The sequence below is a fragment of the Psammomys obesus genome, unplaced genomic scaffold, assembly GCF_907164565.1.
Source record: "Psammomys obesus unplaced genomic scaffold, mPsaObe1.curated_primary_1811, whole genome shotgun sequence".
Classification (NCBI taxonomy): domain Eukaryota; kingdom Metazoa; phylum Chordata; class Mammalia; order Rodentia; family Muridae; genus Psammomys; species Psammomys obesus.
The window spans coordinates 11,295,887-11,322,033 of record NW_026596143.1 but is presented as its reverse complement, the minus strand read 5'-3'; the positions used below and the strand labels follow the sequence as shown (position 1 = coordinate 11,322,033).

The window sequence follows — 26,147 nt, the reverse complement described above, 5'->3', positions numbered from 1 at the left end:
AGGATGAAACTCAAAAGTTGTTTTTACTGAAGGGTAAGCACTTAAAATGAAACAGTTACAGGTTGAATAGAAATGTCCCTCAGCAATCTCATGCATCAGGCTTGGTTGCCAGCTCTTAGAAAATGAGAATCCTGAAGGCTCACATCTGATCAGTGGATTATGGTGCCATCATTGGAAGGTGAGGAAGAGTGGGAAGTGAGGCCTGGCTGGAGGAAGAAGGGCACTAGGGAGTGAGTGGCCTTGAGGCTCCATCTTGCCTGCCTCTCTTCCTGTCCACCGTGAGATGAAAGTCTAATCCACCACACACTCACGCCATGCTGTTCTGCCCAAGCCACGGGGCCAGCCAGCCTTGGACTGAGCCTTCTAAAACTAGGACCAAAATAAAGCCTGCCTCCTTGAAGTTGCCTGCTGGGTGCTCGTTGTGATGTTCTAGAGACAGTAATTTCTTCATTCCGGTTATGTTTTGATAAAAATGGTAGACATGTGTGAGTTAACAGAGTTGTCCTGCCTAAAATGAGTAACTTCCAATTTATTTACCCCACATTATAAATGCTTATTCAAAAAGACTTTAGGCTAGCGGGCACCTCATTAATCTCAGTGCTTGGGAGGCAGAGGAAGGTAGATTTCTTGTGACTTAGAGGCCAGCCTGATCTACATAGTGAGACCATGTTTTTTTGTTTTGTTTTTAAAAAAAGATTTTATACAAGTAACTATTAATTTTTAATTAGTAACTTTTAATTAGGTGAGATAAAACAAGGAACCACATGCCCATGGAAACAAAAATTAAGAAAAATATATGCCTACTTAATAGCTAGTACTAAGGTCAACTCAGGATATTTTAGGGGAATAAGGAAGAAACCAATTCTGTTCATACAAGGATGACAGTAAAAGTTTTCACAATGGATCACAGAGTTACAGGCAGTCAAGTTTTGCATTCCCAAGTCACTAGGAAGAAAAGATGTTCTGACTTATAAGCAGCTTTGAAATCTAAGTTAAAAAGAACTATTAAATATAACATCTCAGAACAAGAGACCTGCTCTTCATTTAGTTACAGAGTCTAGAAACAGGGTAGAACTACTCCACGTTCATTTCCATAGTAACTGACATAAAAACAGATAGTTCAGGTGACAAAAGTCCTGGAAACAGCATCATTTTGTAGAACTCTTCTTCAAAGTTTCTGCCTCAGCATCCGTGAATAACATCACTGTTCTCACTAGAGATGACAGCTAAAAACTACACTAACTTTAGCCCTGCTTACAACAACTGGAATTCTCAATTCATAATTTCTACACACTAAGGAAATATTTTTAAGATTAGCTGTGAAGAAACTAGAGCCGGACACTTGAAACTTTACATAAGAGATCCAGGAATGCCGTATTTTAAAAAACTTTTCTAAAAGGCTCAATTGGTGAACCCTTGCCTAACATTCACTGATCTCTAGTTTGATTCCCAGCACCCTCCCAAGTCACGAAGGCTTGTAATAAAATTAAAATATTACCCAAAATAAATCCTTTAAGCCATGAGTCCGCCTTTCCACAGCTCATTATATAAAAATCTGTAAGCTCCGTTAAAAGAAAGAACCTAGGTAAGAAGTACGTCTCTAAATGGTTCAAAAAACTATTGTAATGTAAGAAGTTGTCTCAGAAACACTGGAGGACCAAAATAATGTCTACCGCTAAAATGATCACTTTGAGGGTACTATCCCTGGGCGGTAAGCTGATATCATCATTTGGTAACCTTTCTGTCTACAAACACTGACCCAAAGTGTGATATAACCTGGGAAACTGGATAGACAAAGGGGTATTATTTAAATACGATTGCTCTTTTACAGTCCAGATTCAGGCTCCTAATATTTCCTAGGTAGATCATGTGTACATGTGTATGACAGTCAGTTTGTGTCTATCTAGGTTGCTGATTTAATTGGGAATTACCTGTTTTCCAGTTGTTTGCTTGTCTTTAGATTTTATCAGATTGGCATGGCTGTTTCCACGTGGCTTAGGAAGGTTTTTCTGTAGCAGAGGAGCACCCTCAAGATCCATGACAGTATGTGTGTTTGTGTGTGTGTTGATGTATGTGTACAAACATGTGCTCATACAATCAAAGCATCCATTTTTCTTGGGCACATCTTTGATACAGACCAGGTGATGTAAGTGGTTTTGCTAGCCAGTTTCTCAAAGTAAGATGCTTAATTGATTATTTCAGGTGTGACTGTCAGAAACAAGGTTTGACTTCCTCGAAGCACAGTGATGGCAAGAAAGTCATTGTCCTTAACAGCTTCAATGACGTCAGTTGTGGTGCTGACTGGTTGCCCATTTATGCTGATAATTACATCATGGTCTCTCAATCCCGAGCTGAGAAAGAAAAAGAAAAGATGATCAGGCCAGGAGTGGTGACAAACACCTTTAATCCCAGCACTCAGGAGGCAGAGGCAGGTGAATCTCTTGAGTTCAAGGCCAGCCTGGTCTACAGAGGAAGTTCCAGGACAGACAGGACTACACAGAGAATCCTTGTCTCAAAAAAGAAAGAAAAGATGATGAAAGCATAAGAAGAGTTCTACTCATTCCCATGTGGGGTAAGTCTGTCTGTTTTGTCTGATTCACCACCACCACCACCCTGAGCTGTCCGACTAATTTGTAGGCCATTAGACATACAAACCAAGAAGGTCAGATCAGCCTGAACCCTTCCAACTGCAAGAGCTGCTGGAAGTTGTGCCGTGAAGGCAGCTGGAGGACAAGGATCCTCTGTGTTTCTGGTAATATTAATGTCCTATGGAATTCTGGGAGAGGCTGAGGCCCCTTATGCATTGGATTTCACTTGGAATGGACAGTTTAGTTTCTGATTTCTCCTCATCTCCCGCCTGTGTTAACCTCAAACATGACTAGACTCACGAGCAATAGTGCCAAGCCCAAGCCCAGACTGTTTTTTCCCCCTGCCAGGAAGCCGTGCTCTGGGGAGTCTGCCTGGAGAGCCCATCCCATGTTTCTGGAACTGGAGCATGATGAGCTGCTGTGTGTCCAGATGTTATGCTTCCAGTAAATCAAAAGCTGCTCAGGCTTCCAAGTCCAGATGTTTACAGCTCTGACTCAAGGCTAGTTCTATTCAGTCTTCAACACAGTGACCTCACGTAGAGTATACACTCTAGATCAATGGTTCCCAGCCTTCCTAACGAGGCAGCCCTTTAATACAGTTCCTCATGTTGTGGTGACCCCCAACCATAAAATTATTTTTGCTGCTACCTCACAACTGTAATATTGCTGCTGTTATGGATCTTAATATGAATATATGTGCTTTCCAATTGTCTTAGGCGACTTCTGTGAAAGGGTTGTTTGCTCCCAAAGGGGTCGCAATCCACAGGTTGAGAGCCACTGTTACAGATAAAAAATCCAGCTCCAAAAGCAGAGAGAGATAAATTATGGACAGGCTGGTTGGCTGTGTAAAGGTAAGAATGGGCTAAAAGAGGGGCATCAAATTAAACGATCTAGGAGATGCTATTTCAGGAAAGTGGGAAGAACAAGAAAAAAAAATGACAGTAGATTACCAAGCTATGTGGAGTTTGAAAACTGTGAGGGGCAGAGGCATAGCTAAGTGGTTGAGGGTATGTTTCGCATGTACCTGGTCCTTAGTTCAATGGCCAGCACCAAAGGTTGGGGGTGAAAAGGTAATACAGTGGACATGAAGAGAAGGAAGGATAAAGCTACATGAAAGGAACCCTTAAGAACAGGACAGTAGAGGACAATGACCTGAATGCTGTGTGGAGAAAGAAGAAAACTCAGCAATCATGAGCAGGGAAACAGAACAAGAAAGAAACTGCTGTGGCTTGGGGCCTGCTGTGCATGGAATACGAGGAGTGGGTTCACAGGATACGTGGCCTTTGCCCAGGTCTCACTACTTTCAAGATTTTAAGGCAGGATTTGATCCCTTGTCTCTTAGACTTGAATATTCATCTTCTAAGTGAAAAATTCATCACTAAGTGAACTCTGCCTCTTAGCAATGAGAGTAACTACAGAATCAGGATCGTAGAGTAAATAAGCCAAGGTTCATATCTGCTCTTTGACCTCTGTGTAACAACACAGATGCCACCCCATAAAAACAAGGACTGTGTCATATGACACCTCAAACAACTCTAAAAACGCTTTCGTGTCTGGGATATAATAAATGTTCCCTAAGTGCCAGCTGCTATTAGTGTAATTATTCGTGGTTATTAAATAAGGGGATGAAAGCCAGCAAGGACAGATGTTGGGCTGGTGGAGACTCCAGCAGCACTTCTCATTTTGACCTGCATGTGACCTACCTGGGAATCCTGCTCTTAAGATGAAGACTCTCCTATGGTAGTCTAGTAGTAGGACACTTGTTTAGCACACAAGGCCCTGGATTCAAACCCCAGAAAGGAAGTAATAGAGTTAAGGAGAACTGGGGAGAGGGCAAGGGTAGAATGGGCGGGGTGGGGGAGGGGGAAGGAGGGGAACGATAATCTGGCACAGTTCATACAACTAACCCCAGCTGTGGGAGGTTGGAAGACAAGAATCCAGAGTTCAAGACTAGCACTGGGTCAGAGAGATAGAGAGGGGACAGGAAGGAGGAGACCAATTCAGGGGTGGGGCTCGAGCGGCCTCTCTAACTGGCTACTGCCGAAGCTGCCGCTGACAGCACACCACACTTTGAGTTCAACTTAAGGAACTGAGCTCCTGGCCTTGGATCAGAAGTTAAAATAAGGAGTTAGGGGAGGAGCCGGGCACGTTAGGGGACCCGGAGCATCTAGAAAAGCTTATGACATGCCAAATTTAGTATCCTGAGACCTGACACTCAGTTGTGCTAAACTGCTAGTACCCATGATTTCTTCCATCTCTGAAAGAGTTGCCAAAGTCTCAACGGACTGCTGAGGCTTGAAAAACGAAACGTAAGCAGCAATGAAGGGCAGAGCCAGAATAACATCTGCCAATGAGCTGCCTCTCCCTGACGCTGAATAGCCTAAAGCAAAGCTGAAAACTGCTGCTAAACCTCCTGCAGGGCTGTCCCAACCCTTGATCGAGCCATACAGGTGTCACCCCAGCAGTTCACACTGCAAGGAGAAGGGTGTTTGAGAAGACTGTCAGAGCATGCTGAAGCCTTCTCATTCTTACTAACTTAAAACTATCAAGCTGTTCAAATTATTTAATTATTTATCGTTAGCTAATAGCTATTAATAACTGAATAATCAGAACATTGTGACACATACCTATAATCCTAGCACTCAGGAGGCAGAAGCTAAGAGGAGTACCAGTTTTGGGCTAGCTTGGGCTACACGGTGAGGCCATGTCTCAAAAATTCAGAGTAAAGATCTGGGAAAGGCTCAGATGAAGAAAGGGCAGCGCCAGGAGAATAACATCTGCCGATGAGCTGCCTCTCCCTGACGATGAATACCCTAAAGCAAAGCTGAAAACAGCTGCTAAACCTCCAACAGGGCTGTCCCAACCCTTGATCTAGTAATATAGGTGTCAGAGGGAAAAGTGCTTGTCACACAAGCACAAGGACAGTTTGGGTACCCAGCACTGGGGAGGAAAAGATAGGTGGCTCTCTGGAACTCTGGGAACATCGAGCATAACCTAATTGGTGAGCTCCAGCTTCAATAAGAGAACCAGCTTCAAAATATAAGGTGGGGAGTGGCTGAAGAAGACAACACACAGAAAGACACATGAAAACCAAATACTAAATTAATACATAAGTCGTTAAAAACTTAATACCATAAAACTTAGTTAAGTAATAACTACTAATATTAAAGGAGAAAGTTTAGGGCCTAGTGTACAGCCTAGTGTATCTGGAAAAGGGGAGAGGGGTCTAATTTGGTAATTCCTAGCAAAATTAATGTTAACTTAGGCTATGACCCTGAGCCCCTATCAGCGCTGTTCAATATAGATGTAATTCAAGCTGCTTATATCACTTTAGTGTCATTTTAGAGTGGCCACCTTTAAAAATATCATCCTGAAGTTTGCAGGCAAGTAGATGGAACGAGAAAAGATCACCCTGAGTGAGGTAACCCAGAGCCAGAAAGACATTTATGGTATATACTCACTTACAAGTGGACATTAGCTATATGACACAGGATAACCATACTAAAATCTACAGACCTAAAGAAGCTAAACAACAAGGAGGACCCTAAGAAGGATGTTTCAGTCTCATTCAGAGTGGCAAACAGTACAGAATCCAGAAGCAGTAGAAGAGGGGGAACAGGACCGGAGTTTACTATAGAGGGTCCTCTGAAAGGCTCCACCCAATAGGGGATCGAAGCAGATGCTGAGACTCAAAGCCAAACTTTGGGCAGAGCGCAGGGAGTCTTATGGAAGGGGGGAGGGTGGATAAAAGGAGCTGGAGGGGACAGGAACTCCACCAAGAGACCAACAAAGCTAAAAAATCTGAGCCTGGGGACCCTGCAGAGATTGATGTACTAACCAAGGACCATGCATGGAGAGGACCTGGACCCCTGCTCAGATGTAGCTGATAGGCAGCTCAGTCCCATTTGAGTTCCTGAGTAAGGGGATCAGGCTCTGCCTCTGTCATGAACTCAGTTGCCTGCTCTTTGATCATTTCCTCCAAGCCTTGATGAAGAGGATCCAGGCAGTCCTGATGAGACTTGATAAGCTAAGGTCAGATGGCAGGGGAGGAGAACTCCCCCTTTCAGTGGGCTAGGGGAAGGGGATGAGGGAAAGAGAGAGTGAGGATGGGACTGGAAGGAGATGAGGGAGGGGCCTACAATCAAGATATAAAATGAATAAATTGTAAAAAATAAATAATCAGATAAAGTTGTCTTTAATAGTTCATCCAATTTAATGCAATAAATCTACAATTTCATCATTTTAACAGAATATTTTAAAATTTTGAAAAATATTTTGTGCTTTCCTATAAGCCTTTGAAATTTGCATAGTACATGCCCAATTTGTCATTATGCTGTGATATCTTATCCAATGCAATAATTAACGCAATTATAGCCCTTCTGGAAGCAAAAAGGAAAATAAGAAAAAGGTTTATACTGTTTCCGGTGTTTCTGTTGTTGTCATTGACATCAATTCAAACCAATACAATTTTAAATTGAATTACTGGATCACCCTGGCCAGATTTCAGGAGCTCAGTGTACAATGTGTGTAGGTCCTAACGTGATACTAGTATTCAAGTCTAACTGTTCCAAGCTTAGCATGCTGTGTGCCTAGAAACAACACAGGAGGCTGGGCAAATGTCTCTTCACTTACCTTGCAGCAGCCGATCCTTGAATCACTTCATATACAAAAACGCCAGAACTCACATCAGGGAAGTCTGGATCTTGCCTCTTCATTTCCTGAAGAAGGCTGGGAACAGTATGAAGGTTAGCAAGCAGTATGAAGGTTAGCAAGCACAACGTTCTCCTGAGGCCTGGAGAAAGACTTCCCCTCTCAGGAGACACACTGCCTATCTCTTCTCCATCAGTTCAGCTGGAGACTGGCAGGCACCCAAGCAAATCCCATCCAGCCAGTCACAAGCCATCCCTGCTAGGTGCTGTTCCCTCCTTTAGGCCAAAGCTTTGCATCTCTGGACATGATGTAGCCCAACCAGAACGAAAGACTCTGGTACAGGCAGAGGAAGACACAGCCCCGCAACACAGCTTGTGGTCTGCACAGGGTCCTCAGAAGCTTTTGTTTTCTTAGTAAGACTGCCAGGTGATGGCTTGTACTTGAGAAACATAGCTACCCAACGCTTACTTCAGAGTGAGGGGCAACATTCGAAGACCCAGGTATTTCTTCTGCAAAGGAGCCTTTCCTGGAAAGGAAAATCATGATGTGTGACTCAACACGGCTTATTTCCATTTGGCACAGCTTAAGAGCCACCCAGATCCCATAATCTCTTGTTGTTACTATGTCTGGCCTTCTATACCACCTGCTGCACAGAACATCTGCTTCACAGAACATCTGTGGTCTGCACAGACACATCTCCAGGCACTGGGTTCATCTCTAAACTTCACAACACAAGCATTTCTGCATATTGAGTTTTGTGCTTAAGTCTCAAATATGGTTCTCCAACCCCTGCTACCAGTCTTAATGCCATAAAGAAGCCATGCTCCAACAGCTGGGACTGCACGTGAAAATGGCCAAATCCTCCCACTCCCCTTTACCTTTCAACTGGCGCTCATGATAGTCTTCCAGGAACTGTCTGATCCGATCTGAGGGGATGGCAAAGGAGATTCCTGCAGTGACCTTCAGAGTGTTTATACCGATCACATCACCATCCTACAAGGAAAGAGAAGCCTGGTGTTAAGTCATGGTGCTCTTCGAACCCGACCACAGGACATCGGAACAAGCAGAGAACAGTTGGCACTGACCATGCAGAAAAGGCTATGGCAAGCATGGAAAGCCATTATCAGCAGCAAGAAGCAATCCAGAGACAAAACCCCTGGGGTCCATGCCTCTTCAGGGTAGACCCATCATCAGCACATCCATCATCAGCAGTGCAAAAAGGATGGGCCGCCTCCAGGAAGCTCACTTGCCACAGCCTTCTCTGCACGGCCTGTGCCTGAGAGGAAACCAGTCTCTTCTGATCAAAACAGGAGGCATAGGAGAAAATCCACTTCTTCATTAGGGGGGAGCAGATGTCAGAGTCCAGGGCAATTAGTGTGACGGGGAAAGGGGGTGGTGCTCCAGAGATACAAAAGTTACACTTTCTTCATGTTCAGAAGCTGCTGTGGAGTATGTCCTAATCTCCAGCTCATTTTTATTTTAGTAAATCACATTAATTTTTAAAGGTGAGCTGCAGTTTACAAATAAAAACACAAGTGCTAAAGTGGCACCCCCCCCCCATAACCCTAGCACTTGAGAGGTAGAGGCAGGGAGACTCAGCTCAGTTCAAGGTCATCCTCAGCTACATATTGAATTCCAAGCCAAATGAGGTTATAGGAGACCTTGTCTCAAAAGCAGAACAAAAAACAAAAAAACAAAACCCCCACAAGAACCATCCACCTCTTTACTACTTAAGTGAAGCTAAAAATAAAAAAGCTAAAAATAAACACAGAAAAGGCAAAAGCTGTTATATCATTGCTAATCAGCATCGATACAGTACAGTTGTTCATCAGAAACCAGGTGACCTTCAGGAACCACCACGCTCAGCTAAGCCGGGGCTGCAAAGCAGAAGACACTCTCCTGTCTAGATCCTTTGCCACGCCTTAGCCTCTGTTAGGCAATGAGCACAGCAGAAAAGATATTTGTGGTCATATTAAAACAAGGTGGCAACTTAGCAATTCTGGAGGGTGGCCTGAAATTCTATATCCCAGCCCTGCTCTGCAAACTTGTTACATAATTGGGAAGATGGGCACAGTGCTGAGCAGGCATCACTCTGCAGACACATGTTGGTTGAATTGCTCACCCAGCATGTGCAAGGCGCTGGGTTCCATCCTGGGACGGGGGTCAGGGGAGGGCATATGCATGAAAAGAAAGTAAAAGCACAGAGATTTCAGAATCCTGAGCCTAGAAGCACTGGACTTGTGTTTTTACGTGTAGGTGAGCAAGTCGAAGGCTCCGCATCACCAGTAGAGGCACTGGTTAAATTAGCAATAAAACACAGTGCCGAACAATGGGTTCTGGTTTGGCTTTCCTGCCATCTGTGAGCAGGCTGAAGACTAAAAACCCTGTGTTTTATGATCAGCGTCTTTAGACAGTTCATATGCAAGGGGTCCTCAAGGAACACACATAACCCAGCGCAGCCGATCTTCTAGCCTGAGTCTGAGTTTAAGGCCCTGGATAACTATCCAATGGCAACAGAAAACTCTGGAGTAAGCTGCAGCCAGGGTGCTCTGGGTGGGATGAGGTCACAGCCCAGCAAGACAAATCATCACAGGCTCCAAAATTTTCCCAACCAAATAAAAGGCATCATTCCTTAATCTCTCCACGAGGCTGCCACCCAAGTCTACAGCACAGATTTTGAAGCCTGTTTAAAGCTAGGAAGAAATATGAAGCAGCAAAGAAAATGGCCACTTACCAAGTTCACCAGTGGCCCCCCAGAATTCCCGTGCTAAAGACAAGTTGAGAGAGTCGTCAGTTAGCAGACAGATACATTTCTCCACATCAATTATACACAGTTCCTATACACAGTGAGTTTTACCAGAGAAGCCTGCTTCCCCAAGGCAGGCCCCTCACCTTCCCAATCCTAAAGTCAGGGTGGGTACAAGGCAAAGTAAAAGGACCCCACACTGCATCACGGCAGTGCCCTCTGCAACAAGCCCCAAGCGTGGGTGCCAGTTATATCTAACAGTCAGCTCTAGCAACAGGGCAATCCACCCTCCCTTAGGGATGACCTCTGAGAATGCTCAAAAGTCCGAAGGGAAAAGAGATGGCTCTGAAGTTTCCTTCCCGCTATACCCTGACAGTATCTTCGGGGCTGCGGACGGCCTCCCAGAGTGACTCACGTTAATGATGGCATCCGTCTGGATGTAGTCTATGTCGGAGTCCTGCAGCCCCAGCTCTTTGCCGCCTCTCTGTGTGGTGCTAACAATCCCCGCAGTGACCGTGTTCTGCAGAGAAAACGGGCTGCCCAGAGCCACCACGAACTCTCCAGCCCGGAGGTCAGATGATCTCCCCAGCAGCAACACAGGAAGGTCAGTCTACACATGGGGGTGAGAAGCAAAGATGGCGAAGAAGGAACACAGTCAACCAAAGCCGACGGTAACACAGTTGAACCAGCACCCTTCCTTCTTCCTCAGGTTCAGGTCCTACCAAACTCTACTTTCTTTAAGGTAATTGAGACCATTTCTAAGATTGAAATTTGAACTTCTAGCTGCTAGAGGGATGGCTGAGAGTCCCTGCGGTCCAAGGAATCCACCCTGCCACAGGCCAGCTTCACTGCAGAGCAGCCTTGGCTGGGGCAGACGTGGTCCAGGCTGGCTCTATAACCCATGCCAGGAGGGCAGACAATCAAGCATCGGCTGTTCCCAGTGGAGGGAGCATGAGGCCACAGGGTCTCCTTTCCTTGGGGACTAGGGAGAGCTGTGTCCTTTCCTCAATGTGAGGGGTCCTCAAGCTTCTAACGCTGCACCCTTTAATATAGTTCCGCGTGTTGTGGTGAACCCCAACCATAAGATTATTTTCATTGCTACTTCGTAACTGTAATGTCGTTACTGTTATGAGTCATAATGTAGATACCTCATATGCAGGATATCTGATATGGGACCCGGTGAAAGGGTCGGGCAACCCAATGGGGTCGCGACCCACAGGCTGAGAACCACCGCTGTATCGTCCCATTAGTACAGCAGGCTATAGGAGCCCTGGCTTTACTATGCGCTATTCTGCCATCCCTTCTGATGAGGATGAAGTTTTTTCTTCCATCCCTGGCCCCACTCTGGGTTCTCCTAGGACAACTGAGTCACTCGCCCTACCCATGGTGGGGAAGGGGGCAGGGAAAAGGAGAAGGGGGTATGGGAAGAGAACCTGAAGTCTGCCCTGCTGCAGCTTTGGGAATTACAGTCTTCATTTACAGAGGAGGGATTGAAAACACAACAGGTAGGGGCAGAAAGTGTGGAGGGAGGTGGTCTCGGAAATGCGAGGGTCAGTGATACTCTACATTTTAATCTCCACATCACCCATCACTTTGTTCTTTAAAAAAGAAGCCTGGAAGGAAAAAAAGTGTGTGTGGGTGAACATACCCAACATACAAAGAGAAGGCATGGTGGAGGAGTACAAAAGAAACTATCAGCATCTGAGCTCTGATGCCCCAAATGTGACTCTGCTCTCAGCCACTCACATTTGGCTCAATCTTTATCAGTGCGAGATCCAGTTTGTGGTCGATGTCTTTGACTGTGGCCTCATACTGGGCCCCGCTCTGGAGCTCTACCTGGATCTTCTGCTGGTTGGTGAGGACGTGGGCATTGGTGATAATGAGCCCGTCCTCTGACACTATGAACCCAGAGCCACTGGAGGCAGGGATTTCCTTGTTGGTGAGAGGCGATCTGTCCCGGAACAAGACAAGAGAGTGAGCAGAGGGAGGGGCAGGAAAATCTGGGAATCCAGCCATTGTTTGTGAGCCACAGGAAGCCTCATTTTTATAAACCCCATCTCCTTAAGTTTTCTCAAGCATTTTTTTCCCTTGCCCTGTCTACTTTACATCTTCTTTGTGAACCGCCTGTAGCACATCCTGGCCATTTTTTTCCGAACAGAACTGAGAGTTGGGTCCCGGGATGCTGCTTCCGCCTTCAGATCCCGCCAGCATGTATGTCATCTGCTACAAAGAGGCCAAACCTAGCGCCACCGTGTCAGAACCTAGCTCTTAGTCTCCACTAACACCTGCCCATGTGACACAGAACAAATTCATTTTGCTCTCGGGGACGTGGGTTTCCTTGCATGCTCACGACGGCTAACGCTAAACAAGACCCCCCAAATGCTGGCTGGCTCCTACGGCCAGCCATAAGTTTTGCTTGTGGGATATGGGAGAGACAGCAACACCAGACAGGATAAACTCATGCCGTTGTGTAGCTTGGATTTAGAAGCCGGAAGAATCCTTGTGCCTGGCTCTTTGCTCTTTAGCGAAATAACACTTAGCAGTTTCCTCCCGGGCGTGAGGCTGGAATCAGAGGCCTCCCGCATCCCTCGCAGGGGCTCTACTGCCTGGCTATAGCCCAGGCAATCCCGCGGGGTGGGGGGTAGTGGCAGGGGGGTAGCTGGGCCTGGGCGCGGCCTTTACCTGCGGAACAGCTGCAAGTGAACCACAGACGGCGCCACCTTCTCCACCACCGCGGCGATAAAGTTGAACTTTCTCCTGAGCCACCCCGCACCTGCGGTCCCTGGGAAGAAACGGTCCGAGGTGAGGGGGTCAGTGGGAGTCCTCCTCCCCGGATGCAAGCGTCACGTCTCAAAATTCCCAGCATCTCCCCGCCCCCCTCCCTCTGCAGGTTCTCCAGACTCGGAGATGAAAGGAGCCGGCCTGTCACACCACAGTTTTAAAAACTGGGAAAGGGAAACCCCGTGGCAACCAGTAAAGAGAACACGTTAACCAGGCAAGGACACCAGGAACAACCACAACAGGTTGACTCCCTGGAGCTGGCGAAGAAGGGCCGGCCGGCGCCCCGCTCACCTGGGTCCCCGCAGCCACCCTTCTGCACGGGCACGGCCGGGAGCGCGCCCCGCAGGCGCGCGGCTCGGTTCTCCTTCCGCAGCGCGCACAGGCTGGGGTAGGTGCGCCCGTCGCTGCCGCACACCGCCGCGCCCTCGGCGCCCTCGGCGCAGCCGCAGGTGCCCAGCCACGCGCCCCCGACGGGCTCCCGGGAGAACGGGGCGCCGCAGCGCAGCCCGGAGACGCACGGCCGGCCCCGCGCCCCGCCGCACTCCTGGCCCTCAGCCGCGGCGCACACGCGGCAGCAGCCGCAGCCGTCGGGGACCGGCGCCGTGCCAGCCGAGCAGGTGGGCAGCGGCGGGCAGCGCGTGGGGTCGCAAGCCACGGGGCAGGGTAGCGGGACTCTGGACCTCCTGGCCTCCGCCCGGGGAAGAGGCACAGCCGGCAGCAGCAGCCACAGCAAGAACTGTGCTCGCACAGTCCACCGCGGCTGGGACACCATCTTGCTCCCCGTCCTCTTCTTCGAGTCCACTTTTCCAGTTACTTCACTCTGGGCTCACAACTGGCCTAAAATGAGCAACACTTTCTCCCCTCTGCCAGCCTCCAGACGTTATAAGGGACAGAATCTGGCTCGCTTCTGCGCGCACACACCCATATGTCACCCACCACCCATGCCACCCCAGGACAAGAGCCCTGAAGGGAGGGCCTACTCAAAAAATAATAATAACAGTCATGGGGCAAGTGGAAAACGTGACCGCCCACCCACGGCCACGAGATCTGACCAGGAAAACACACAACCAGATTTCATATTTCACATGATTTTATTACAAAACAAGCAACCAAACAGTTTTAGAAAATTACGTTTTGCTACATACCAATTAGGAGATCATACAACACAAGAAGCTGGAGTTTCCATGCGCTAAGCTCAGTGCTTGCGGGAGGTGTTTCACGGCTCAAACACTGGCTCAGACGGGGCATGCCACACCTTCATAAACCGAGCGCCAAGGGTCACGCTGTGTTTTTGCCAAATACTCACTTTATTCAAAGCCTACCTAGTATGAGTGACTGTAATTGACTCTGACAGGCAATAACACACAGAGAGAACGGGGGACTGAGGAAAACAGATTTTGGAGGGGAAAAAAAATCAAAGTTAAAAGAAGTGACACGGGAAGCTTAACTTCCAAGACGCTGCCTTTTGCCACCTACCGGACGGCTGTTTGGTTGACCCTGAAAACAAACCCACACCACTGGCCGGCTACTTATTTAGAGGGTCATTTTAGTCCTGAGGAGAGCACGTGTGTATTCTTAAAAGGGGAAACCGAATAAAACCAGTTTGCTTCCAGTAAACTAGGATGCTGGACCTCAAACCTGTCCTCAGGAGCTCAGCGTTCTACTTGGAAGCGGTCCCTCTCCAGGCTGTGGTCTCCCGCGGCCTCACGGAATGAAAAAGGCATGCTATTCTTACCATCACCTGACCTTGGGTAAGCAAGTCCATGAAACCTCTCAAGAAAAATGGATGGTGAGTCCTTCAGCTAACCAAGAACTGTGCCTCGGAAGCTTAATAGAAGCTGTTTTTATTCCACAAATACAATGTAGTACCTTTTACAAACTAGAAATCCCTTTTAAACTATCCACATTCTGTGTTTAACCACAAACCTACACGGCATCACGCCCCACTTCTCCCCCACAGGGCTTTGTTTTGTACACTGAAAGCTAAAGGTTGAGGCACCATCTTCGGCTCCCATTAAAATTCTTCGGTAGGGTGGATGGTAGCACATGCTTATAATCCAAGCACTCAAGAGGCTGAGGCAGGAGGATTACCAGTTTGAAGCTAGCCTGGACTACATATCAAGACTCCAGCAAAAACACAAATTAAAGGGGGATGGGAATTAGTTATAAAACTGGCCAGAAATACAGACAGAAAAGGACCTCTGAAATAAAACTTGGGAATTGAATGTTTTGGGGCTTCACAGAGATAACTGTATTTTCAGGACACCAAAACTATATTACCAATGTTCTAAGTTGGAAGTCCCATATTTTTATTGGCCAGTTAGGGTCATGGAAACTCTGTACTTTCCTTTTATTTCCATAATGCAAACTTCATTGTGTTTAATCTAAAACAATCTCGAAATACACACTGAAACCTGTCAGCTTTCTATGATGACCAGTTGATGTAGAGTAATCGCCTAGCCCTAGGAGAAGGGCACATAGATTTTGCAATTTAAACGCCAAAGGATGACATCATTTCCGTGAGTCAGGCCATGTTTAAAGCCTTTCAGGAGTTACTGACTTATTTTCATTACTTCCTCATCTCACATTGAGTAATTCTGCTGAGCGGCCAAAGAATTTTCTAGAGAAAGACAAAGGGTTCTGGGTTTTGAAGTAGGCTGTAACCTTGATCACTCATAAATAAATAATCCCCAATCCATAAAAACCAAAATACACAAAGATTATTTTTTAAAAAAGTAGGGGGTGGAGGGAGGCAAGATTGTGAACAGAAAAAGAGAAAAAGACCCAGTGGTTTGGGTTTTTCAGATCAGGAACACAAGGCCAAACTTGAAGTGGGGGACAGCTCCCACACACTGAGCTCAGGAGTCCAGTGTGACACCAGATCCAGGGTCACAGTCACATTAGAAGGGACATAGTTCCTCTCACACTGTGGAGTATTATGCTTGTTTCTGCTTTTGCATTAACTATGGACACAAAGAGTAGCAGCTGGCTTAAGAAAAAATGCCTCCTAGCCCCTTCTTAGAAGAAAGCTACACATTTCTAATTAAATTATGGTTTATTTATCCATCTGATTAAAGTTACACGATAGGAATGAGCCACGTCCTCTCTCCCTGTAAGAAATGGCCATAATTTTCCGGTAACACAATTCACTTAAGGTTGATAGACAAATACTCCCAAAGGCACTGGAAATAGTATCTTGCTCAATGGAAAGAGCTACACCCTAAATTTTGGGTGGAAATCTAATCTTCTAAACTCTTCTAGAACCCAGGAAACCCCTAGCCAGCAATCCAGCCTCTGATTCAATTTCTTCATTCCCAGTTTCTATTCCATGAAAAATAGAATCATTGTCATGTCTCTGTGTCTCTCCACTGGTGAGTGCGTGTGATCTTATCAGATCTCATCAGTTTCACCCACGCTGTGTGCATGGTTTCATTTAAAGTCTGAAAAAGCAAGTCAGTCAGCAGGGTGCACTATACCAGCAGTTAACACTGGACAAAAGTTGGCCCATTCTAAAACATCTGTGAAACAGCGACTCACAAGATTCGCCGTGTCAAAGAACCACCATTCTCCTGTCTGGAAAACATGGGTCAAAGATGCTCTCTGGAATGAGTCACCTGTCTCCTCTCCATAGCTCGTTTACATAAACCTAAGGCTCTGAGATAGAGATTGCTCTAACACACAGACACACGTACACTTGCGCACACACCATACATACCCCCCCACACACACACACCTACAGAGAAACCGCTCTACACTTAACCATCACACACACTCAACGTGGTTTCAACGGAAGCGCCTGTTCCTGTCTCCGCAGTCATCACACTTAACACTGACTACCCCATCCTCGGGGCCTGACAGAAAACAGACTGGTGGCTCTGCCCCCGGGGCCTGCAGCATTTGGGATCACAGAGCATCAAGAGGACAGCGCCATTCCCACAAGTGACTGTGGCAGTTTAATTAGCCCTCATGACTCACAAGAAATCCCCTCTGCTCCCCTGGGAGGTGTCCTGAAGGGACTGCCTGGGTAGACACTCCAAAGTTCACCCTGCTTTGCTCGCCAGAGCCTAATGACACCCCTCAGAGGGATCCCAGTCCAGACGTTACCTGAGTCTCCCACACCCAGTGGTCACCCTCTGCCTGATCCCCAGGCTTCAGCCAGCCAACAGGGGCAGATGAAACCAGTTCGTATCCTGAGATCCTCTACACAGACCAGAAATAAAACCAAGAAAATAACAGATATAGAAGAGGGGGGGAAAACGGTTAGAAGTGAAACTAGAGTCTAACCTCCTCCAGACGGGAAGTATTAAAACTAACCCCTCACTAGGGATCCTGGGGGAAGGAGGTCTCTCGAGAAGTAATGGCGTACGTGGGTCTAACCTGGTAACTTTCCCCCGTTAAATAAACCGTGTCGATAATAACAGAAGCAAAGCCAGATGGACGGGGCCTCCACTGCAAGTGCCATTAGCCTCTGTCCTCCACCATGGCAGAGAAGATGAGTCACAGCCCTGCCTCTCCTGCATGCCGAGGCACTGCGCGTCACACGTCAGAGGTCCGTATGTTTTCGTCATCCAGGTTGAACACAAATGGCTTCTCCTTGGGGTGCTGGGGCTCCGACCTGTGCCTGACTCGAGAGCTGGCCAGCACCCCTGTGGCATTGCTCTCCCCGGGGTGAGGCATGAATAAAGGGTCCCCTGCAGTGTTTTCTGCTGACAACAGCTTTTCCCCAGGCTGGGGGACAGGTGTCCAGGGTTGCCAGGAGGAGGCCACGGAGGGGGCCTTACAGAGGGCTCTTTTTTCTTCTGCTGGGGGAGGCCGCCTCCTTGACAAGATGGAGTTAGACCCACTTGCAAGGCTGGAACTTCCAGGTCGAGTCAAAGAAATGGATCTAGAAAAGGATGGTTCCTAGAAGCAGAAAGAGAAGAAAAAGATGAAGTAAGGAGTCTTCCTTACAGGGTTTATCCCAAAGTCTCAAGAAAAGCACCCACCCAGGATCACCAACTCCAACAGGGACACTTGGCTACAAAACTCAAGTAAATGCATGGAAGTCAGGGACAGCTACAGTTCCAGCTTCCCAAGATGCTAAGCCAGGAGGGCGGTGTGAGCTAGTCTGGGCCATACAGCAAGACCCCCCCTATTCAAAAAATAAGTAAATAAACACGTAATTTTTTAAAAGACATTAAGCAGAATTCACTCCACGTGTTTGAGGATCTGCCTGACACTGGACTTGTAAGTCACATCAGAAACTTCATGTCTCTGTCGAGCCCAGCCTCATGTCAAACCGGGGGGTGGGGGGGGGGCAATGTACCCACATAGCAGAGAGAGAAAAACAACTGAGCCAGCCTACAGCTCAGCTGCATCTGCGGCCGGGCTGCCTGCCTACATAACCAAATAAAACACGGCCATTCGAAGTTTAATTTATCTTTAAGCTGACACTGTGGCCCAGAGAGGAAGTGACATACTCTGGGGTGGCACTTGAGGGCCTGGACAGCTGCTCCGATCTCCTGGATCCAGCTGTGCATGTCTTCAGGGCTGTCCGCCTGCAAAACATCCACAACACTTACACACATTTTTTGGCATGTGACTTCGGCTTCCAAGTCTCGGGCTCCAGTTCATGAAATCACATCACAGCTCACAAGGATCTTGGAAACTATGTATTCCAGTGGCTTGGGGACTTTTGAGGACATATTCACCCTGCAAGCTCTCTCTTGATGCCCAATAACTAAAACTGTTCAATGTTAAGCTGCCACCAAAAGAGGGGGGGCTATGGGGAAGGGGACAGCCTAGTTTCTTTTCTTCTGACTAAACCCATCACCCTAGTTTTCACACCAAAAGAAAATGAGACCCACGTTTGAGGCTGGTCTAGACGCCACTCTCTTCATCTCTCCCATAATCATTTGAGCAGGAGACTCCTTTAAATTCCAATAAATCAAACTGCCTCTGAAGACCCTCCAAGGTCTACAGGACCTTTCTCAAAGCCCAAGCTACGTGGGTCTGTCCTAAAAATTCACTCCAGCCTTGGGGTAAGAACTAAGCTGAAGAACTCAATAGCACAACTGAGAGAAGCATTTCCCCTAGGGAGAAAAAAAAACCTCATAACCCCAGAAGGGGGCAGCAGTCTCTCCAGGGAAAGAGGAGACAGAGGCGGCTTGGCTCCTGCAGGCAGAGCCTCTGGGCGCCTCCCAGCGGTTGGAAGGAAGAATGCAAGTGAATACAGACAGTTACAGAGGGAAACAAGAGGACGCTCCTCCGTCCTACCATCTTCCCAGAGCTGTTCACCCAAACACAGAACTTGTGTGTGTGTGTGTGTGTGTGTGTGTGCGTGTGCGTGTTTGTGTGTACGTGCGCTGTGCAGGCAAGAGCACCCAGTCCCTAAGTGCCCCCCCCACCTCTTTCAATTCTACCAGGATAAAACAGGACCGCTTTGGTTTTCATTGTTTTGTTTGCCCCCAAGCTTGCATTACTATCCCTTCCTTTCACCCCAAAACAAAGCCCCTCTGGTTATCCCTGTGCAGCACACACCAACAAAGGCATGAGGTCAAAAGGAATGATGAGGGCTCGTGGTGCACACACCTGCTAACTTAGTCATGCTTGCTCTCCCTTGCTTCCTTTTGGTTACTTGGCAGTCTAGTAGCTTTCCAAGAAAAAAGACAAATATATCCCAGGTCCAAAGAAGGTAGCCAGAATTCAGTATCCAAGCTTTTTTCTAAGATCAGGATGAGAGACAGCACGTGCCCTAGACAGGCCTAAAGGAGAACTAAATAATTGTGAAGTTCTGCTATTTGCATTCCTAGGCAAGTGGTAGAACCGCTTCTGGAACAAGTGGCAAGCCAAAATTTAAAAAGGATCAAACAGGAACACATATTCGGTGGAGAGATGTGCCCGGTCCACTGGGCTCTCCATGTCTTAGCGCTGACTGCTAGTTTTGCTCTTCTATGGTGAGAGGGAAGCAAGCAAACCTGAAATTCCACTACCGTGGCCCAGCCTTTAATCTCCACACTCAGGAGGCAGAGACAGGTGGGTTCTTGACCAGCCTCATTCATACAGCGATCCCCAGGCTGGCCACAGCTACAAAGCAATACCGTCTCCAATTGATATCATATGAAAGGAAAGTATATTTTGTAAAATGCCTTCAGTAGCTTTAGCTACTGTTTTACCTTTTTATTTCAAAGTTATTTTTATGAGGGCTGGAGAGAGAGCTCAGTGGCTAAGAGTGCTGCTGTGTGAGCAAGAGGACCCAAGTTTGAACCAGGACACATATAAAACCTGAGCATCTGCACGTGTTTGTACTATCCCCCAACAGGACACAGACAGGTGGATTCTGGGGGCTCACTGGCTGGGCTGCATGCCTGGGTGGAATGTCAGTTTCAGGTTCTGTGAGAAGCTGTCTCAAATCACAAAGTAGAGGGCCTGGACAGAGGGCTCCGCAGCGAAGAGCACTGGCTGTTTTTTAGAGAGCCCAGGTTTAACTCTCAGCACCCACATGGTGGCTCACAACTGTCTGTCATTCCAGCTCCATTTGATCCACACCCTCTTCTAGTCTCTGCAGCTACCAGGCACACACGTGGCACACAGGCATACATGAAGGCAAGACACCCATACACACCAAATAAAACGATTTTAGAGAAAGCTTTCGCCATCCAATAGACAAAAGTCATTGACGTCCTCCTCTGGCCTCTGCATGTACATCACAGGCATGTGTCCCACATATCCATGGACACATACAACACACACATATACAGTCTTTGTTTGTTTGTTTTTTAAGACAGGATTTCTCTGTGTAGCCTCAGCTGTCCTGGATGCACTTTGTAGACCAGGCTGGCCTCACAGAGATCTGCCTGCCTCTGCCTCCCAGAGTCCTGGGATTAAAGGTATGCACCACCATGCCTAGCATGTACATTCACTTAAAAATATTAGTCGAATAGAAAAGCAAGTATTGCGGTTGTTTCCATAGAAAGAACCAAGAAGAAATACTATTTTTCAGCGCTGAGGTCCACCCAGCCCAGGTGTCCTATCAGGAAACCAAAAAGTGTCAACACTGAGTAGATTGAAAGGAAAATGCCACATGCCCCTTCTTGCTTCCTGCCCTGCTCTTGTGTGCATTGGTTTCTGCCCTTGATGGCAGTTGATAAGAAGACAGGAACAAAGTTTTGAAATGAATTCATTCAGCCTGTGGTTTTACTGCAGTCCAGGGAGCATCTTTCTGAGCCTGAGTGATGAGTCCAGCCCTACACACACGCAGTGAGTTATGGCAGACATCAACAAAAGACATCTATTATCTCCCTCTGCTAACTGTGGTTCCCCTACATCTCCAGCAGTTCCTTCTTCTTCCTGTGATCCCCAACTTCTTCCTTTCCCAATGAGCCAATCCCATCTTTAGAGACAGCCCCACAGTGGAAAACTGTATAAATTATGCCTTACATAGTTCTAGGTTTTCAACTTTCTTAATGCTGCCGCCCTTTTTAATACCGTTCTTCCTGTTGTGACACCCCCAACCATAACATTATTTTCATCGCTACTTCATAACTGTAATTTTGCTACAGTTATGAACTGTAATGTAAATATCTTATATTTTCAATGGTCTTCAGTGACCCCTGTGTAAGAGTCATTTGAAGACCAAAGGGGTCACGACCCACAGGTTGAGAACCACTGTTCTAGGTTGTAGCCTTCACCTCAGAGTCCAAGTTACGCAGCAACTATCCAAGAGTTCCAGCTCAGCACCTCCTTGTCACACTTGCCAGCGCTGTTGTTCTGGCACAACAGCCTCGTTCTGACAAGTGAGCTGAAGAGCATTTATTTCACCATAGTTCTCACTTCTAGCCACAAACCCTCCTGTTGCTAAACTGCCATACCCCGGGCCCAGTATGACAAAGACCCCTACTCTATATTCCAAGGATTGAAGGTCGAATTATGTCTGGGGAATGCTAGAGACTGAAACCAGGACTTTCCACTTTCCAGGCAAGTGCTAAACCACTGAGCTGCAGCCCAGCTCTGAAATCTCACCTTGAACCCTTGCTCGGAACTTAGAGATGTCTACCAGCCGATGCTGCTTCAGCACCATTTCCACCCAGCGGATGCCTGATTACTACCTGGATCTGGTCACCATAATCCATCCTCCAACATACCCAGTCGCCATAAGTTGGTCAAAGGCGATTTTTTTTTCTGGTGGTGGCTACATCCTTTACACAGCAGTTCCTAACCTGTGGGTTGCCGCCACTCGGGGGGTCACACATCAGACATTTGCACCATGATTCATGAGAGTAGTGAAATTACAGTTATGAAGTAGCAAAAAAAAAAAAAAAAAATGATTTTTTTTTTGCTGGGGAAACCACAACATGAGGAACTGTGATAAAGGGTTGCAGCCTTGGGAAGTTTGAGAACCGCTGCTCTACAGCTTAGGGCCTGGGCCTGGCCATTCTGAACCCAAGTAAGTCTTGCTTGAGTACCAAGTACCTCTCAATTGGCTCCATAACTCCCTGGGTTCATGATCTTGAGTGAATCATTTAACTTTGAAGTTTCCATCTCCTTGTGGTCAGGTGGGAGACGAGGCACTGATTATGGAGAACTAAGTGCTGCCAGCTAGCTACTGGTCCCTAGCGTCCCTGAGACTTACGGGCAACAGCAGCTGCTTTTCATGAACTGCAAAGACAGTGCTACAGCCTGAGAGGCCACAGAGGACAGGTGGAACCTAAGCCAAAGCATCTACTGTCCAAGTCATCAGACACAGTCTGGCCACAGTCCTTCTCTGCAAACAGAGCCCTTTTCCCTGCCTCACCCTGTTTGCTAGCCTCGCTCTCCTAGATCCTGAGGCTGGATGGAAGGTTCATGCAAACCTGCTATGCACGACTGAGGGAGGTCAGAAAGCAGGCCACTTGAGTACATCGGGTCAAACCTCTGGCCCTGCAGAACAGACTTGCCCCACCTTTTCCATAAAACGTGGTTATTTCTCTTTAAAATAAACAACCGACATAAAAACTATGAGTCCAATTTATTTAGAGGCAGGTATTTTTGCAGATTTTATATAAAAAATGAGTCAGTGATGCCAAGGAAATATCATTTCTTTTTGCCAACAGCCAATATTGTGCTCTTAAAGCAAAACAGAATTTTGGAAAACTCACCTCTGTTGCATGACCTCAACATCCTTCCATACTCAAAGACTTCATTAATGACATTAATAAATGTGACTTTTAACATATTACATAATAACACATGTCAACATTCCAAGGATCTGCACAGCCTGAGGAGAGTAGTATTTTCCAAGTGAGGAGTACAAACTATGGGTAAAAAAATATCTTCTGTAATGGTGGCCAATGTATCTTAGCTATGCATATGCAAATGTATGCATAAAGCTACAGACTCCACATTGCACCTAAATATTAAGAAATCACTGTTTTCTCAAGGTCTGGTGAGAAACAAAAAATAAATGCCTGAAATTATCTAAAAGGGCATATTGAAATAGTCCAAATACTTTGTCCAAATACTTATTTGCATAAGGCCAGATTTTCAAATTCCTCAAAGTAATACATGGACACAGACAGCACGGTGAAGCAAGGATTTCTGCTGTTTTCTGTGCACTAGCCATTAAGGCAACCCACAGAAATAGGAAATAACATTACTCTTGCTATTTTTAGAAGAAGAGTTATTTTCATAAGATATTTTGTCAATTTGTCACAAGTGTATAGTTGTGACTTCTAAGTGAGTCAACAACACTGGTTTTTCATCCATCCTTCTCTGAAACATCATTCTCTTTGAGCCACATGTTACAGGTGGATTTGACCTTCACTCATTTATGTATCCAGGGTGATGCTAGTGTCCTTCATTCTTAAGAAATTTGGGGAGCAGAAGGGAAAGAGTAGAGAAATGGTCAGGGCTCTGGGAAATGCTGGTCCCTGTTAGATGACGCACCGCCTTCTGAACAGTTTTGGTTGAGCCTCCTGTCTCCCAGATCACTTCCTGCTGTGCACCATTCACTTGACAAGCATTTACTTAGTCATTAACCTGACAAACATCATCTAGGCTACGGTCATTACAAGGTGTACCGTTGGATTTTCCACAGACACAGTGAACTCAGTACCTATCCCTATGTCATGGTTTGCCTGAGAAACGTCTCCCATAGGCTCATGTGTTCGAACAGTTGGTCCCCGGTTTATCTGGTCCACCACTGGTGGCACTGCTTGGGGAGGTTACAGAACCTTTAGGAGGCGGAGCCTTGCTGGAGGAAACTTATCACTAGGGACAGGTCTTTCTCCCTCTCTTTCTGCTTCCTGCTTCTGCTGCCATGGCCTTTCTCTCCTGCCCCAATGGATTCAACCATACGCCAGATTAAGCCCTTTCTTCCTTGTTGCTTTTGGTCATGGTATTTTATCACGGTAACAGAAAAGGAAGCGGTACACCCTAGTGCTGAGCCCGTGTCTCCTCACAGCTGCTTGGCGCCTGCACTCTCAGGGAAGTGAGCAGGTGTCAGCCAGTGTAAAACCCCCGGGATTTATCTTTGTCTGAGCCCCTCTCCTTTGCACAGCCACTTTTGTATCTCTTAAATTCGTCACTTTCCCTCATCCATCTAAGTTCACCCCCTAAATCCCTACTCCAGCCTTTGGATTGGCCTTTAGAGTCCTTCACCGCCCTTTTCATATCTGTCCTTCAAGATACCTGGGATCAAGAAGGTACATTTGAAGGGCCATTTGAAGGGCCAGGCTTGAGATTTCCATCTCCATTTTACACACGTGGAAAACGAGACTCTGAATAATAAATGAGCTGGCCAAGTCCAGGAGCTGTTTCCTACTGTTCTCATCTTATCTGTGACTCCAAGGACCAAATACACGCTGGCTAAGAAAGCAGAGAGTGCAATGCGGTTCTCCATCCATAGCTGTCCTCACAGCTCTGCATTCCCTCTCCTCACACTTTTATCGTGGGGCTCTTCCCTTGCCTGGCCCTCTCTCCCCATGAGTCCTTTGGTCACCATCTTCCTTCAGAACACCCTTCCTGCCTGTTTCTCCCAAGGGAATCACAACAGAAAGTTCCCATTCTAATGTTGGCTCCAGTAGTCAGTCTTCCTGCAGAGTTGCTTTGGTATGGGTTTTTTTTTTTTTTCTTTCTTTCTTTCTTTTCCTTCCAAGACAGGGGTTTTCCTTGTAGCCTTGGCTGTCCTGGACTGGCTTTGTAGACCAGGCTGGCCTCGAACTCACAGAGATCCGCCTGCCTCTGCCTCCCTGAGTGCTGGGATTATAGCGCCACCTCACCTGGTTTGGTTTGTTTTTTTCAATTCCCTCATCAAGTAGCTGGTGGTGGGTTTATCTGGATTCTTCCCCTTCTGCCACTCATGAAGGGATCCCCTGATCTTCTTGATGTTATTTCAACTGGTGTGTGCTGACGGCTAGTCTTGGTGATGTTCTAGGCCAATTCTCCACCACTATAATGCTTAACCATACCATCTGGTGGACCTCACAGTGTCCCCTCTGCCAAGTGGTGATTTCAGCCTCAAGATCAGTTCTGTCTAACTCCATGACCCTACCCTTAGACCATGCCTATAAATACCAACTGCAGGAACTGGCTAGACACTTGTGTTAAACCAGAGTAGAACTGGCATCTAAATGGCAGAAGCACCAGAGAAAGCTGGATTTAAGAGCACGATGGTTTTCTCCATGATCCAGTCTGTTCTGCAGCCTGCCTTCTGCCATCTCTTCCTGGACAATGTGCCTGTCCCAGTGGGTATGGCCCGCAGGTGCCCAAGTCTACCAACAGGGCAGGGCTGCTGGTGTGAAGCAAAAAACAATGTAGACATAAGACCTATTGCTCAAACTATGGGAGAGAAGCCTCATCCTTTTGTGGGAGGGATTCTGTCAGGGAAAGAGAAGAAAGGAAGTGGGGTGCCTCCAAAATTCCGCTTGGGAAAGCTGCGCATTTTAAGGCTCAGAATTCCCCATCGGCCTCGAGCTGCAGATGAGCACCCTCACTCTGTGGGCTGCTGTGGGCAGCCCAGGCTGAGGACCTGGATGTCTCCTCCCTCCTTGGAAATCTGCCTAGCTAGCTGCTGTGACTTCACAGGGACTGGGAGAGCTCCAGCTCTGGGGGCGGGGGAAGCTCCTGGTAAGTGAACTGTCAGAGCCCCAAACAATGGCTTTCTCTGTGCAGCTGCCTAGGCACCTGTGCCCGCACAGGCCCCTCTGTGCTTCTGCCTTTCGGCACACAGTAATGTCCATACACAGGCGGGACTTATAAATACCCTCCAGAGCAGAAGTGAAACCAACCACCAGTTCTCCTTTTTTCTGCTTAGCTGGAGCCCCGCAGCCGACTGCAGCTGCCACAGAGGCACACATCCCCTGGCACAGTTGACTGACCTGCTTGTAGTATTCTAGAGCAGGGAAACTTCTGGCTAGCATCCCCCT

General features: G+C 47.2%; 2 protein-coding genes across 5 annotated transcripts in view; both read right to left on the bottom strand.

Moving 5' to 3' along the window:
- Positions 1-49: 49 nt before the first annotated feature.
- Positions 50-14,489, bottom strand: Htra4 (HtrA serine peptidase 4). The gene is made up of 10 exons (XM_055593351.1): positions 14,430-14,489; positions 13,057-13,585; positions 12,667-12,766; positions 11,731-11,935; positions 10,400-10,594; positions 9,973-10,005; positions 8,117-8,231; positions 7,707-7,764; positions 7,221-7,316; positions 50-2,351 (listed from the first exon to the last, which is right to left on the bottom strand). Exons 1-10 carry the CDS (start codon positions 14,487-14,489, stop codon positions 2,186-2,188), a joined length of 1,557 nt encoding a protein of 518 aa, XP_055449326.1. The 3' UTR covers positions 50-2,185.
- The window catches only part of Plekha2 (pleckstrin homology domain containing A2), a 59,888-nt gene continuing 47,578 nt past the window's right edge, over positions 13,838-26,147 (bottom strand). For all 4 annotated transcript variants that reach the window (XM_055593441.1, XM_055593439.1, XM_055593438.1 and 1 more), the window contains exons 11-12: positions 18,225-18,302; positions 13,838-17,667 (exon numbers count right to left, since the gene is read on the bottom strand). In XM_055593441.1, the coding sequence (XP_055449416.1) occupies positions 17,302-17,667; positions 18,225-18,302 (444 nt within the window). In that variant the 3' untranslated portion in view covers positions 13,838-17,301. The remainder of the gene's footprint in view (positions 17,668-18,224; positions 18,303-26,147) is intronic.